Source organism: Chlamydotis macqueenii, chromosome 7 (genome assembly GCF_036417535.1).
Source record: "Chlamydotis macqueenii isolate bChlMac1 chromosome 7, bChlMac1.mat, whole genome shotgun sequence".
Classification (NCBI taxonomy): domain Eukaryota; kingdom Metazoa; phylum Chordata; class Aves; order Otidiformes; family Otididae; genus Chlamydotis; species Chlamydotis macqueenii.
Genome location: NC_141562.1, coordinates 31677153 through 31694161, shown reverse-complemented (window position 1 = coordinate 31694161; position 17009 = coordinate 31677153). Strand labels below are relative to the sequence as shown.

At 34.9% G+C, this 17009-nt stretch overlaps 1 protein-coding gene across 1 annotated transcript in view; it reads right to left on the bottom strand.

Moving 5' to 3' along the window:
- ATRNL1 (attractin like 1) overlaps positions 1 to 17009 on the bottom strand; it is a 490222-nt gene that overhangs the window by 272024 nt on the left and 201189 nt on the right. Inside the window, exons 23-24 of the mRNA XM_086752524.1 lie at positions 16356 to 16434; positions 14995 to 15152 (exon numbers count right to left, since the gene is read on the bottom strand). Of these exons, the coding sequence (XP_086608650.1) occupies positions 14995 to 15152; positions 16356 to 16434 (237 nt within the window). The remainder of the gene's footprint in view (positions 1 to 14994; positions 15153 to 16355; positions 16435 to 17009) is intronic.

Below are 17009 nucleotides of genomic sequence, written 5' to 3'. Positions count from 1 at the left end.
GTTAGTAAATTATCACTACTGTATCATGTATATTTCTCAATTTAAATTGAAAATACCAAAAATAAAAAAAATTCCTTCCTCCATAAATTGCTTGACTTTACCATATTGGCTGAGGTTAAACAAAGGTAATGTTAAGCAAAGGTAACGATTACATATAATGAAAATAAGTTTTTAAAACATGAAGAAGAATTTAAGCACTAGGGCATTTCATAAAAAATCACACACAAAGCAATTCATCCGTAGTGAGTGCAACCCCAGTAACTCAGTATTCTTGCTAATGGAGAGACCATATAAGTGGATCTGGACAGAAAATGAGGGTTTAATATCAAAGTATCAGCAGTTTATCACTGTGAATTATAAACTATGTGAAAACATCCCACAGATGAAACTCCATTTAATGATCCGACAAGAGTATTTGTAAATTCGGAAGCGTCAATTCACATTGGTAGTAGTATGATAAGAAGTCTACACATTGCAATTATGCACACAGAGTTTCACTGATTGCTTTAGAAGATTAAATTCTGTCATACTAGAGCATCATTCAGATTTGTCTCTTCAAATGAGATCAGTTCACTATTTTATGTTGTTATTATACTTTTTTTTCTTTTTTTTTTTTTTTCAAAAATCAGAAGTCGTAGCTATTTACATTTGGCTTCTACAAGAGGTGTAGAATAATCACCACTCAAACTACACCAGCCAAGCATAAAGAAAAACACAAACAGAATGTGAGGCATCTTCATGGAGTAACTGAAATTGTAACTGCACCAGTGGTACCGTGCAATTTAATCTTCTAACGGCAAAACAGCGTCTTGACAGACTAATAACTGCTCACTGCAACATCAACTCTATTCAAAGGAGGATTCAAAGTGAAGGTGAAGAACCATTAGGGTGGTCAGGAGGGGAAGAGAAAAGGAATTTTATCAAAGGCAAAGCATAGAACTTGCTTAGCTGGGTAAATCAAAGGCCAATGGGGAATATGATTGCTGTGTACAAATACACAAAAGGTGGTGTACACCAGGAAGAAGGAAGAGCTACTGAAATCACAGAATATGGCTGCACAATAACCAGTATGTATAAAAAGAAGGATTACATTTGTAGAAATAAAGGAGGTTTGTAAAAATATTTTAACTTCAACAGTGAGGAAATCTGCTTTTTAAAACAGATGGATGAGTTTACAAAAATATTTGCTTGCAGCATCAGGTAACATAATTTTGGTGATGGAAAAGGTTCCTGCCAGCCCTAAGCCTGAATAGGATACCAGAAGACCACTTTAACGTTTCATGTGTATTTGTAAGATTTGGGCCCAGCGCATAAAAGTAGTAGCCCTTCACTTTTTGTGAATTACTATATGCATCAGCACTTAGTAAAAAACAAGTAAAATTTATTTTCATAAAAAGATTAATAACTGGATCAAATCTTGGATAGAATAACGCTTAGTATGCACAAAAACCAAAGACTGAGAAGTTACTGTACATTTCCCTTCTAAACTTACTTCAAATACATAATTTGGAACACTGTTCAGGTCACAATAATTAACACAGAAGATGAGCACATTAAACATTTAAATATACCCAGTTCATAAGGGCAGCATAAATAAGACCAGAGACGACAAAGGACTGTCAAAAGAAGAGGTGACTGTATCTATGTTCAAGATATTTTCAAGTAGCTCTTATTTATATGAACTCTAAATAAAATTCAAAGTGGATGTAGAGAGATGAGTATCAGTCTTCACAAAGAAACAAAGGCAAGATCAAGCATATCAGATTAGTGTAATTTTTTCCAGCTCCTCAGGATGCTTCTTCTAGGCAGAATGGAGAAGTGAATTGATTACTTTGCAAATAATATAGCTACAATTGATTTTTTACCACCACTAACCTTACCACAGATAAATAGAGCTTTTAAAAGGATTTTCAAAACAAATGAAGTTCTGTGGTTAATGCCCATAGAATATAAATGAAGTGTTATTAGTTTAGGGGAAAAAAAAAATCAGTATAACCATTTTACAAAAAAAAAAAAAAGCATTATCAGCTTACAGCAGTTAATACGAGCGTGATGTGAAGGAAATAGCTTTTCACCTTTTCTAATGCCTAAGAAGGCAACAGCTAAGGAAAAAATCTATTCTTACTTATGCACAAGGGAATTACCCACAAGAGTGCTGATACACCTGTTACTTAGTGAAGAACACACATCTTTTGCTGTATTCTCACTGAAGAGCTGACATAAGCACTTCAAAGAATGCCACTGAATGCCTTCACTTTGCCATGGATGCAGCAATACAGTTATACGACACTCATGCTAATGACTGATGCTCATCCCCAATGAGAAAGCAGAGTCAAAATGCTCCTTTTAAACATTTTGAATATATATGGTATGAATACCTTCTCCACTGACATCTCACTACCACCTCTGCAAAGGGTAAGAGTAACAATAAAAACTTGTCAAGCTTTTGCTCTTAATAGCTGAGTTTAAATGCTTGCTTTACACTATTTCCCCTTTATCCTTGCTGCTACTGAAGAGGCTCACGAGATCTCACCAGAGCAGAGCAGAGGGGCAGAATCCCCTCCCTCAACCTGTTGGCCATGCTTCTTTTGATGCAGCCCAGGATGCAGTTGCCTTTCTGGGCTGCAAGCGTGCAATGTCGGCTCATGTTGAGCTTCTCGTCCACCATCACTCCCAAGTCCTCCTCAGGGCTGCTCTCCATCCATTCTCCGCCCAGCCTGTATTTGTGTTTGGGATAGATATTAATTTATATATCCCAATATATATATTAATTTGATGAAGAAACTCAGTAGATATAATTAATACAAAAACTTTGTTACTAGTTAAGATTAGTCACTTGTGTAAAACTCTCATACATACACAGCAGATAATTTCTCAGACACTACTACTGAGAATAAAACAAAAACAAAACTACCTTAAAATAAAACAATTTAAAGCCTCCACAAACATGGTATTATGAGACAAAGGGATAACAATGATTTCTTATACATACAAACAGCTTTTATTTCACTCATTTGAGAATATCTGACAGCTTGAATGGTTTTTCACTACCTGGACTGCTAGTTAATATGGCAATTTTAACAAGACCGCAATCTGTAACGATGTCAGTTTTGAGTATTTTTCTTGTCACAGTAAAGAATAATAACAAAAGGAAAAGACGAGAAAGTAAAATGAGGACATCACGAAACAAGAAGAAAGGAAGGAAGGAAGGAAGGGCAAAAGATTCAACTTCCCCCAATTTTATGTAAGGTATGTTCACCAAGGGGTTACAAAATAAACGATTAGAACTACGAATAAAGTTCAAGTAGGATAAATAATAATCTAAGAATAGACTAGCAAAATCTGTAGAGCATATTGGTCTAAAAAATTCATTTTGCCAACTTTACAAACATATGTGTTCAAAACAAATATTCTATAACCAGCAGTTCTCACATGTTTTCACTGGAGATCACTACTTTCCAAATTCATGCCTTCATGGACCCTTTCCTAACCCATTCTCAACAACACACATAGCAAAACAATGCAAGTAACAGAACTGCTTCTGGATATTTTCCTTTTTACACATACAAAAAGGCTACATCAATCCTAGCAAACGCACAACTTCAAGAAACTGAGATAATACCAATTCAACATGGTATGTATTAAACTTTAACTCATGTGAAATGTAAATAGAGATGCACATTTGTACAAATGTATTTCTAATGCAAGGCACAGCGAGATTCTTGGATCTTCGTTTTCTAGTGTTATTTCAAACTTTTGTCAACAACTAGCAAGAAAACAATATTATTATTAATATATTTTCATTTGGTGTGCTGAGGGAAGTTAAAATAATAGGTCATTTTTACCAAGCCATTTGTACAGGAGAATAAGGGGAAGGTAAAAGTAATAAAAACTGCCTTTGCTAGTACAAATGTGGAATCAAAGAATGAAGATAATTCTCAAGGATGCTATTCTGGACTCAGTGACACTGAAAAACACCTGGGGTTATGGTAGGTAATAATTAAATTCCCAATGCTGTGACGAAAGGGCTATGGTAAACCTGGATGCATAAAGGAAAACACTGAATGTCAGCAAAAGGCTGGGTTGGAGTCACAAGAGAAAAGAGCAGTGCTAAGGTTGCTCTGCTTCCTCCAGCAGCCCATGGGGGAGCTGCTGAAAAGCACCTTTTTTTCTGCCCCCTCAAGCACATCATTAACTCTGTATCCCAAACAGATGTAATCGTGCTTGGAAAAACGCATCCAGTTCTGGCATCCGTAATTCCCAAGGGATAGTAAATACTGGAGGGTTCAGAGGAAAGCCATGAGAACAACAGTAGGACTGGAGAAAAACTGAAGAAAGGGTGATGGAGTACGTGGCGTTTACAACAACAGCACATCCTTCTTTCTAGCATAAAACTGTATTTCAAGACTAGCCCCTGGAAAGCTACACTTAAACCGTGACAATAATTACCAGTCAGAACTATTTAGTAGGAGTCTAGTGCATATCTCATGTCTAGAAATACTTAAGCCAAGACTGGATTTTTTTCTTTTCTCCATAGCAATTAATTTGTGAAAGCCTATGCTTTAGTTTACGTCTCATTTCAGATTATATGATCACAGCAGTCCCTTCTGGATTTATCATCTATGAGACATAACACCAATGTAGCAATGAAATCAAGTGGTTACACGAAAAAGTAATGACAAGTAACTAATGTATTTAAAGTCAGATTTAAAAAAAAAAGCAGATGACCTGCAAGCTCTCCACTCTTGTTTAATATGCTTATCCAGATATCTATGTCTGATAGGTGTTTGCACTGCTTCCCTGAAGGCACACAATATGTTTGTCTAACACAGACCAAGCAGTTTTGGTTTTTGGTTGTTCTGTTTGGTTGGTTTTTTTGTTTGGTTTTTTTTCCTGTTTCTTCAAAACATATGCTATTAGCTTCCATACAATAAGGAATTCAAGAGATTTTTTAAATTACACTATTACCACAATTTAAAGGTCTTTAAAGCCTTTAAAAATAAAAACTAACAATCAACATTTCTTAATGAAAACAAACAAAATCACAGCCATAGCATCCTTTTGCAGAGTCTAAAGAAGTGAGTATTCAGACTATAATCTAACAAAGACCACAGCAGCTTCCCAGTATTTGCTAAATTAGCAGCCAAGCTTGCAGGTCTGAGCTGGTCATCTTGCTAAAGAAAGAGCTTTCAATTCTGCCCAACTTTGTGCTATTCTTTCCTCGTTTCTCAGGAATTATTTTTACTTCCTCACATCTTCATATTGGTTATCCCAGGTCAAACCATATAGGCATTAGTTAATCCATCAGGAACCATGGAACAGCTCTGGATTTGACAATCCTGGAGTCTCACTGACTAATATTTTTCATTTGTGATTTCATCATAGAAAGCAATACATTGACCATATGGTTAAAAGATTAATACCCAGCTTTGCAAAAAATACCACCACAAAAATACCTTAGAAGTGGTCCCAAAAACCAATAGAGGGCAAATATTTTCCATTCTCAAGGATTGTCTTTGAGTAGCATATATAAAGTTTAATTCCTTGCATCTGTCACTGCAATAACTCCTACACATTAGACTGCCGTCAAAAATATGGATTCACTAAAATAAACATTCTTAAGCATGAGTGTCTGCTTGATGTAAGGTAAGACTTCTCGTGCTAAGGATGCTGATGGCACTTTAACTCACTCATGAGAATATTCCTGCAGATAAACAGCCTCAACTTTTGAAGCTTCACTGCTTTTGGAAAGCTGGGAGTTAGAGAACTCTGCAAACTCAGCTGTAAGCACTCCTACAGTTTCTAGCTAGTTTGCCATGACCTGAGGGATTAAGCTCGGACGTCCTAAACAAAACCCCAGAGCTGTATTTCCACTCATTGCTGTCAAGTTTACCTAGAGCTGGAAACTACCGTTTCCAGGGTCGCTGGCTCGGAGACAGCTCACCATGACACACCTTGTTGGCTCAGTGCTCAGAGGTCAGATTTGGAGTCTGCAATTCATGGGAAAAGGGACCATGTGCTGCTGCTGAAGGACAATCCTATGATGTAAATGAACTCTGCTCTGTGTTTTCAGACAGGGCATCCAGTTAGTCCAGGTATCTCGTAGCTGAGTGACAGGTCAGAGCAGCCTGTTCAACAAAACCGCCTGTAACCAGAAGATGTTAGAAAATCCAAAAGCTACTCTAACTTGAAAACCTGAAATTCCTGTCAGTGTCAAGACCACGATCACGTTGGTGAGGCTGATACTGCTACTCAGCAGATGTGGGGTTCTTGAGAAGCCTACTTCACAAACACCTTACTTTGGCATTTTTAAGTTGATTTTGGGGCCATTGACATTTTGTTTATTAAGAAATATTGAAAAACATCGATTTGGTCCAGTTTCGCACAAATCCAAATTTAAACAAAAAAAAACCACCAAGAAACAGAAATGCTGCACATTGTTCACATTTATCTATAAAATCCTGGTTAGAGAGGGTAACTAAGCTTTCTAGAACTGACAGTCATGATAAATAGGATGAAAATATCTATTCCCTACCATCATCTTCCTATTTCCATTCTGATTCCCTATGAGCCAAACATTTACTTTCAAATTATTCTGACTGTGTGGGAGCCACTGACCTTTATAGGCTTCTGCGGTTCAACAAGGCACGAATGTTTTCTTCAGGGAGAATCTTAATCTTTGAAGGGCTTTTCCTTATTATTAAAAAAAAAAAAAACCAGGTTTCTATACTCTGTCATACATTCCCTCCCAAAATCCCAAGACGAATAATTGATTTATTTTCCTATAGCTAATTAAAGTCCTGAACAAATAAAGGCTATCTTTGAGCAATATTTTTTTATTTCATTCTGAGTGTTTTAACTCCAATTTACTTAATTAAGTAGATAAGGGAAATAGAAATTACAGAAAAAAATTTCAATATCTGCTTGCTAAACATAACAGGGAGATAAGTTCTATTAGCAAATACCGTATCTATACATCTCTATTGTGTTATACAGCTACCAGTAGATGGTGCCTTGGTCTATCTGGAAGAGAAAATTCTACACAATTGGCACATCAGTTACAGGAGTTCTTATCTCAGACTTTCAAATTATACACCAATTAAAACTATGCATCATTGAGGACTAATTATCTCTTAATTAGATGTTTTGGTTCCCTTAAATCATCAGCTGAACTAGCAGCAGTCCTTCTGCTTTCTGAGAAATATATCAACTATGCTAAATATTTAGAGATAGTCTGGTGGCTTGCACTAAACCTTTTCTAAGGTAACTGGAAAAAGAAATGTACCAGGAAGAGTAATGAAATTAATATTTACATTTATTGGAGTGGTGTAGAACTTGGTAAAATATGTTTGTTCTGCTTCTTCTGGTATATAACACTGGAATAGGTTGCCCAGAGAGGTGGTGGATGCCCCATCCCTGGAAACATTCAAGGCCAGGTTGGACGGGGCTCTGAGCAACCTGATCTGGTTGGAGATGTCCCTGTTCCTTGCAGGGGGCTTGGACTAGATGACCTTTAAAGGTCACTTCCAATCCAATCTATTCTGTGATTCTATTATTCTATATTTTAAGACAAACCTTAACAGCTCTATCATTATTTGCTGAAGAAAAAAAAGGTATAATCTAATCATCAGAAAACACTTCATTTTAGCAATACTTCAGGATTCACAGGAAGCATTTTGGAAAATGCTATATTGAATTTGGACAAATTGAGTTTTTAGGGAATATTATACAGTCTTGTGATTTATTCACCACAAAATTGGCCTTGCAACTACAAGGGAATAAATTATAGATATTATAGAGAGTCAATCCAAGGCAACACAAGTAGGTTTCTGATATTATATCTGATTACTTCAGAAAGAAAAAAGGTAATCATAATTACTGTAACAGTCCACATTTAGGTAGTAATTTTCAACTACTTCATACAATGCAATAATTACATATGTAACAGATACACCTGTAATAATGCAACTATGACACAGATTTTTTAATACTGGTATTTAATGTGTTGAAAAACAGAATGGAGCTTAGTTTTAGAATCTAGTACCGAAAGAAATTATTTTTTCACTGCTGTCCCACTGATTTCAATTCTAAAATAATTTTTAATTCCTTCACTTAGTGGAGGAGTTTTTTCTAAAAATAACTCTAGAGCCAAAACTCTATTTACATTGAGCTGAGAAACAATGAAAGCATATTTTCATATATTTCAATCAGATATAAGAAACAATCCTATGCAAGATATATATCTGAATCTCCAGACTTTTTTCTGTCAAACAGACTAAATGTTTCCACTCTGTCATTGTAGAAAGGTTATTAGATGAGGCATTTTGGCAGAATATCAAAGTGCAAATGTATCATGAGCGGCCATGTGATCTATTACCAAAATCTCTGTTTCTTTAGATCTACATTCTTCTACTTTTCAATCGTCAGTTAATTCCCTTGCTGTCCAACTTAATAATGTCTATAGTGAAAGCATGAGGCCTGACAAAATACTAAACACTGTACTATAACCTTCCTTCAAAATCTCTTCCAAAGCACCATATACTACTATATCTGTTGTTACCTGAATCACTTCTTTGCTGTGTCCAGATAATGAATATGCATTTGCTTTTCTCCAGTCTCATAAACCCACTCTCCTGCTTTTGGCACTACAACTTCATGTGTCACTTCCTTCAGATTCTAGGACGGATATTACCTGGTGCCTAATCTGAGCACATTGAGCTTGAATTTTACGTCCACCTCTATTGAGAATAATTTTCATAAATGTATCTTTATTATTATTATTATCAATCCTGACTTTACACTGAACAATATCACCATCCCTATTGAAAACTGAAGCTAAGTATATATATTTACATTTTAGGCTATACCTCAGTCATCCATAAACTCTAACACACTCTGTACTGCTAGGTGCCTTCTTTTCCTGCTTTTTCCTCTTCCAAAACACTTTAATGCTCTGTGCAGAACTGTAACTAAATGGTGGTTTGGTGAATTTCCCAAGTTTTTGTTCTCAGTATACTACCTTCAAAAGTCTTTTTAAGAGGGATTTTGTATTTACTGTAAGAAAACATCAAAGTCATTTTGGAAGCTAATGTATCCAGTTCATCAATACCTGTTTAGAGTTTCAAGAATTATAGTGTCTTCATACATAGCTATATGCATTTACTCAGCAGCATCTACAAAAACCATTAAGGCACTTAGAAATTGAATTGTTCACCATGAATCACAGAGATTAGATTTAAGTACGCAATCACTGACAGGAGGAGGTTCTGTACAAGCACAGCTACATGTGAAAAAATACACGTTTTTCAAGCAAAGATTCCAGAATCATGACCTTTGCAAAATCTGGAAAGGTTTTAAAAACCAAAAAGCTCTGATTTTTATTTTTTAATTTAGTAATTAGTTTGTGCTGCTGTTGTAACTTCTAATAGCAGTGACTGACAAGTTTTACTTCTTGGAGATTTTACAACATGAAGTCATTCATGAATGTTAAAAATTCAAAACGAACTCCAAAACAACAAAAAAAAAAAGCTGAAATAAATTATGCTACACAGTAAATTTCATTGCAAGGGTAGATATGCTTCTTGATTTACATTACATTTGTCCTTCAGTTGCTACAGGCAGCAGGCTATTAACAGGGGAAAGAAAATAAATTCTGAAACAGAAGCCAGTAAGCTGAAAGAACACTAGTTTCTCCTTCAAAAAAAAAAGAATCCCTTGAAAATTTATATATGAAGTAGTTTTGATTATTTGTTGTGCTACATACAAATAAATGTAAATCTTCACCATAATTCATTATTTTGTTCTGGCACTCAAACTAATGCAGGATGCCAAAGATAGTTCTCCTCAGAAACAACAGTGCAGGGAAAAAAAAGGACCCAGTAGGCTACAGTAGGCTACTAAAGCTTGCAGCAGGCTTCTTTAAGAACAATTAAATTCCTTCTTGCTGACACATCTGGGCATTCTGCATGTACACTAACATCATGGCTAACTTCACTGTAACAACAATTGTTCTACGCTGTGGAAACATGTTAGATGAACTATTTTATGACCAAAAATCAATAACTTTTTTTTTTCCTTAAATACAAATCTAAGTTTGTCAGGCTGTGCTTTGTTGCTGAGGTTGGACCTTGTAATTTAAACTGATCCTCCCAATTAAAACTCAGACACTTGTGAATCTTTCATTCACACACTAGCGAGGAAAGGAAATAACTAGCAGAACAGTTATTATTGTCTCCAGATACAGCTTTAAAAATGATAGAAAATTTTGCTGCTCAGGCACAAGTTGAGATGAGACTTACAAGTTTGACAGTTATAAAGAGATACAGGTGCACAAAAACAGCTGATCCGGAAGCAGGAATGCTATTGCTGTCCTTGGAGAAGGAGTACATCAGCCAGCTAGCCATGACAGCATTTTAAAGGTATTAGCTGCTTTCATATGCACTTTTCTACTTTTCAAAATATGGGAGCACCTGATCAAAAAAAAAAAACTAAAGACATTTGTCATCAGCTTCAATGACAAAAATACCTTGCCATAAAATTAGTTTCCCGAGACTGAAGAACATGTTGTTACTGCTGTTATTAATATTTGCATAGCCATCAAAAGCCCAGGCTTTATGACTGCAAACTACTTCAGGGACCACTGACCATTATTTGAGGTGCTGGCTACAGTCTGAGTTACCACTTTTCAATAAACATTACAGTCTTCAAATTCCATTACTAGTGGAGTCTGAATTACATCTACTCTCAAAATAAAATAAAAATGAGCAGAAACAAGTTATGGGGCTTTGCCACATATTCTATTTGGAGATCCAGCCTATTTAAGACAACAACTTTTTCTCATTAAGTCCTCTAATAGATACATAAGACATGGTACACCTGAAGAGTTGGGTCTGTCAAAGACACTCAGTCAAACATAGGGATGGTAAGTCTGGATGATAAATCATGTCCAACTACCTGGACACTTGAGCTCTCTAATAACAAAGACACTTTATACAGAATTCCTCCGAAAAGATGTAGAAACCACTGTTGCCTATGAAAGTCTGGAACAGCTGAACTTACAGCTCTGTATTCACCCTTACTTTCCAGTCAACTCTGCAACACAGGAAACAGGCAAAGTGTCATATAAACTCTTCCAACAATTCAACAGGAAAATATCCAACATTTGTGTGCTAGCATATAACCATTACATACTTCTCAAAAAAAAAAAAAAAAAAAACAACAAAAAAAACCAGTAGCTGTCCATGTTACAGCCAACAACAGGTCTATTTGCAGAAACAGCTCTAAGCTGAAAATGTCCTATATCAGCATCTTTGTAATGACCCCTTATGCAACCACGTCACATTTCTGCTTCTCCTTTGATGTCAAGGAAGAATGGATCTAATAGTTAAATAAAATGCTTTTAGCATCACAAAATTTAAATGCAGCATTTTCCCCTGAGGGTTGCAGAGCTCTCTTCCTGACTGAGCACCCAGCTGTGTGCCCGTAGCCATTATGGACAGAAGAAGGGTGCTGACTAACGGGAACCTAGAGTACAATTTTATAAAGAGAGCAGGACTTCATCTGAAACTGAAAATATCCTACATAGTTCCTATGCTCAGCAAGTAACTCACTGCTATTCAGTAATGAAGAACTTGTATTCTGAGGTCATCAGCCTAACCAGTGACAAAAATAAAATGGCTCACTGAGTAGTTCCTGGCAAAGAGTTATCACAGACCAGCACATCTTCAGGAAATTCTTCTATGGACACAACCATCTCAAATCCTTTTTTCAAAGACAGTAAATTATATTTCAAAATAGGATATTTTGTGTTATAATCACCAGGGGTTCATTAACATTTAGGAAGAAAAACTCCAAGCTTGGTGAAGAGGTAGCATGCATAACAGAAGTACTTGAGCAAGCAACCGGGAGCCATTGATCCAAATAAACAAGCACCTGCTGGGATGCACAGTTTTTCCTTGTAGTCATGAAAGTCTTGAAGAGAACTGAACGCAAAAATAGAGATAATATAGGTGAGTTTGACAGAAAATGAAACTAAATGTCTTGTATAATGACAAATACTTTTATAGAAAATGAAATGGTAAGAGCAGTAGCTCCAGTAGCCAACCCTTCCCAATGAAAGACATAAGTAATCTTAGCTCCAGTGCCAGCACACCAGGAGGCAAAAAAAAAAAAAAAAAAAAAAAAAAAAAGAGAGCAATGAAATGCACATCAACAACACAACTTGAAATACCAGCTACGAAGAAAGTAAGGTCACTATTTCTGCTTCCCTAGGAACTCATTCTTTATACAGTCTATTCTTGGCAAGTCACACTGAATAACATAAATAGAGCAGACTGGTACTTAGATTGTACTTGAAAAATGCTAGATATGCTCAAGTGAGTATTTAGTCCTTTACAAAAGTACTGTATAAAAGGCACGTGCCAAATTTCCTGTTGCTGTCTTACTTATTCCTATGAGCAGAGCACTTCTCAAAGAAGCCACAGTAACTTCCTTAGCTCTAACAGGATTAAATGAAATCTTCATTACTGAGTTGATACAAAATATCACTAGCTACAGTTTTAATCAACATGACCTGACCAATGCAGCACGGCTGCATTAGTGGAAAGGACTGCAGTGCAAATAGCTTGGTGTCCAAGACCATTTACACATAGGCCAGCTTCTGTGACATCCAAGGCCCTGCACTAGAACACAGCGCTAACTTTCTAACCAACACAGAAAGGCAAAGGTGGCTAATTCAGAAAACTAATTCCTAGACCGTTTGAAAATTAACTCAGAGACCCTCTAGAAGACTTCCCCATTTTGAACCAGAACTCAAATCCATCATCAGTATCTTGAGTCCCCTGAAGAGTCCTTTCATCAGTATAACAGTAATATAATTTTTCTAAGAACTACTATCCTTTATTTGGACACTCTCTAATACAGTAATAGATTGATATCAACCAGTTTTGCATATTATAACGGTGAAATCTGGTATGCTAAGAGATGTAGATATAGAAGATGTGTAGAATAGACTCTTCTATAGAAGATACGTTAGAACTGTGAGCCCATTTAGTACTGGCCTTGGAAACTTCAGCATCTGGATAGGGATGAACAATGACTTCCCTCTCTTAACCCTAGGAAGGTTCACATATTTTTAAAATTTCTGTCACATACAGAACTGCAAAGTTAACATATAAAACTAAACTTGTTTTCTCTGAAAAACTCCCTATTCCATTTAGCATTTGAAGATCTTATCTACTGCTAGAGCACCAAACACAATAAATCTATACAGGTTATGTGAACTTCAGATATTTCCTTGGAAAAGAACAGATCACAACATAAAAAGTTGGAACAAAATAACAATCTTGTGCATTTAGGAAGGCAAATAGAGAGGACAATATTAACATCCTGAAACAGTTTCCATAATTGGACATCAGCATTCCTTTTCCGCTGGATAAAATTGGAGTGATTTCATTTCTAGACAGAATAAGGTTTTCATTAAAAATTAGCAGGACAGGAAAGGAATACTCAAGTACCATTGTCTCTGATACAGAACTGTATAGAATGACGAATTTCTATGTGCCTCAAAAATAAACTAAAAAAAAAAAATCTGTGCAACTGTGGCAGATAGGGAAAAGTCTGATAAAAAAAAAATGAAAGAAGAGATGTTACCAATGATCAGGGCTTCCCTTTGTCAAGCATTAAAATACGTTGCCATTAAGGTGTTATGCTGCAGTGGAAGTGGCACAGGAAGGAGTTGCAATCTGCTGACACCTCACAGAGTTGCACATCTTAGGAATACATCACCTTAATAATGTTTGTCTTACAATGATGACATAGGCATCTTCCAATCTAAAAGGTGAAAGGAGTGTGCAATGCCTTTACAGTTTAAATTGCTTCATGGGTTTGTTTAGGAAAGCTATTTGGCAACTGAAGTTTTTCTGTCTTTAGAAAGTGGGACTGATGAGTGTAAAACATTCCCCTACTATGAAGAGTAACAGAAATAATTTAACTTACAGGAGTTTTTTTAATATAAAATAGTACATGCATAAATGTTAATAAATCGCACAAATCCGTTCGTCAACAACATTCATACAAGATTAAGAAATGTCTAGCTTTACTTAACACAACATAGGAATAATATTTCTCTGTCAGTTTAATTAGAAGATGAGTGCTTTACTCCAGGAGGCTCCACAGCAGATGACTTTATCACATATATATGAAACAGACTCTATATTTTATAAAAACGGGAAGTTTTTTTTCCCTGCCAGCAAGGAAATCTGTAGAATATTTGTAATTATGGTTCACTGGCAAGTATTTTGAGCTTGTTCTGGTTTCCTGAGCAAATCGCTAGGAATTGTGAAATTTTATTTTCATGTTAACAATTTAACTTTAAAGAATTAATTCTTTAAGGGAGCTATAGCCAAAAGCTGGTCATCAGCATACAGAGCTCCTTGATTGGTGCAGGGGACACAAATTTTACAAATGCAGGGGATGGAGGAACCCAACCGTTGTTGAATTGATTTTTTTCAGTCTGCTACTGCACAGTATCTCACTATTCCAGAAAATACCCAGTGAAATTCTTTCCAGTGAAGTCAAAGTAGAATATAAACTCCAACCAAATACATTTAGTGTTAACTGAAGTTTGTAATATTGCAATATGATACAGATATTGAACCTTTAAGAAAACCAGAGGCTAAGAAAGCTAATGAGTAATGAAAGATTGCAAACAAACATCTAGGTACATGTATACCTATCTGTATGCCTTCTTTTATGTATACATCTAAATGCAGAAGATACATTACAAATAAACATTTATATTCAATAATTTTCATTTCAGATTCTAAAATCTGCAGTCTGAAGTTTGATTCACTACCGAAAGAACAGTTCTTATACACAGAAAATACAGCATGCAAATAATGCTATTCGTATACCTTCTGCATGAGCGAAAACATGAAATTCAATACAAAGCTAAGATGTCAACATCTTTATAAGCACAGAAAAGATCATACTAACCTGTATTTTAATTGGCCAGGAGAAATTGCTGACATAGACATAGAAAGTGATGTTTGGGTTGCTGCGAAAGTTAAATTTTTCACAGGAAAAGCTATCTCTGTATTCCTTAATATTAGCCTTAGAAACAACAGGAATCTCTTCTCCAGATATTGTTCCAGCTAAAAAAACCCATACGTAGAAATAAATATTTATGATAAATATCAATCATCATTAAAGGTGCCAAAGTAAATTTGCACAAGAAACTTAGTTTTTTAAATTACTTTTGGTGTCTTCATTCTACAAATTTAATAACCATTTATTATGGTTTACACGGCACATCAGGTATATTTCATATCCATACAGAGAACTGACAGAAACTCTTACTCTGGTTTCAAAAGATTCATTCAAAAGAATGAATCACAAAATTGACAGAAGTTACATGAATTTTAGAAGAAAGTTGTTATAGTTTTCTCTAGTAATTTTCATTCAGTTTCAAAAAAAAACTTCATAGTTCAATAAAGCTTGAAAGTGAATTTGCCTACATCTTACATTATTGCTGTAGTTTTAAATGTTCATTAACGCTTTAATAACATACCTACTACTAAACACATACAATTTTTTGTAATGATATGGTGACTGTGATAAGTCAAAATAAAGGAATAAATAGAGTTTACTAACTATGGTATGTTAAAATACTTCAGAATTACATTGATTAAGAAATTAATGAGTTTCTGTAAGACAAACTCTGAACCTTCTTTAAAAATATTTTTATTTTAGCACTATTTCATTTCAAGCATCATGCTTCTCCTTGGATGAATTTTCAGAAAGTCAACAGAATCAGCTCAAAGAAACTGCCTAAACAAAGCTTTTCTTCCTTCTTCTTAAAACAAAGAAGAGTAATGGGGTTCAAAGTTGGAGAAAAATAGATAAGCAGCTCCTTTTATTAGCATACACAGAAGAACTTTATTGTTTGATATCAATGTTAAGGTTAATAATTAAATTTTTAGCTTGAACACTGAGACAAAGAAATAAAATCTCAGTCTCCGCAGTAGTTAACGAAGCAATTTATCTTAATTAAAATCACAGCATTTCATAACACTGTCATTTTAAAAATTTAAATAGACTACAAGCTTTTCCTACCAAAGTAATTTTAATTGAATAGGAGAGAAAGTTAACATATTAATGAAGCTTTGTCCAGATTGCAAATTATCATCTGAGGTTTAAATAATATAATTAACAATGGCATAATGATAATGGCAAAATAACACATTTGGTAAAGTTCTATTATCAAAATTAGCAACAAAGAGACAATCAGGTTAAAATAACTTAAAGGATCATGAAATTATATGGGAAAAAGTCATCATACCAAAATTGACCCTCACCTGTAGAACCAATAGACCATGTAATATTGAGGTTGAAGTTGTTTGATGCATTAATTGATATATCCAAATTTTTATTTGACTGGATAAAAAAATAAAATATATTGAAGTTAATGAAAATATATATCAGAATATATTGAATATAACTCAATTACATATAACCGAATACAACCTTTTAATCATCTTCTGTTTTTCCTTTTAAACATAAATTGAAATAGTAATAATCCAGAGCCAAAGGCAATCTTCTCTTTTGCATCAGTAAGAACAGGGTACAAGTCAGCATAAAACTACACCAGTTATCTTTTCAGATTGTGATAAAAATAATGAAATAATTTTCTTTATAAAACTGAAGAAAAAAATACATGGCAAACGGCTACATTTTCATTACAATTCAAAAATCACATTGCTCATCTGCTAATAAAGATTTCTTAACTGAAGGGAAGAATCCTTTAATTCATCTCAGCAAGACACTAAAATTTGTTATCCATGGGAACAATAATAAAATAAACCAGCTGGCAAATTTTTTTTAGTATTAGTTGATCTGAAGATCATTTGGAAAGTTCTTGCAATGAATGCACTGGAATAATTTTCACTTTTCAAAAATATTTGAAATAGGTCTAATATCTTATTGGCACTTGGCAAACCTTGAATCATGGT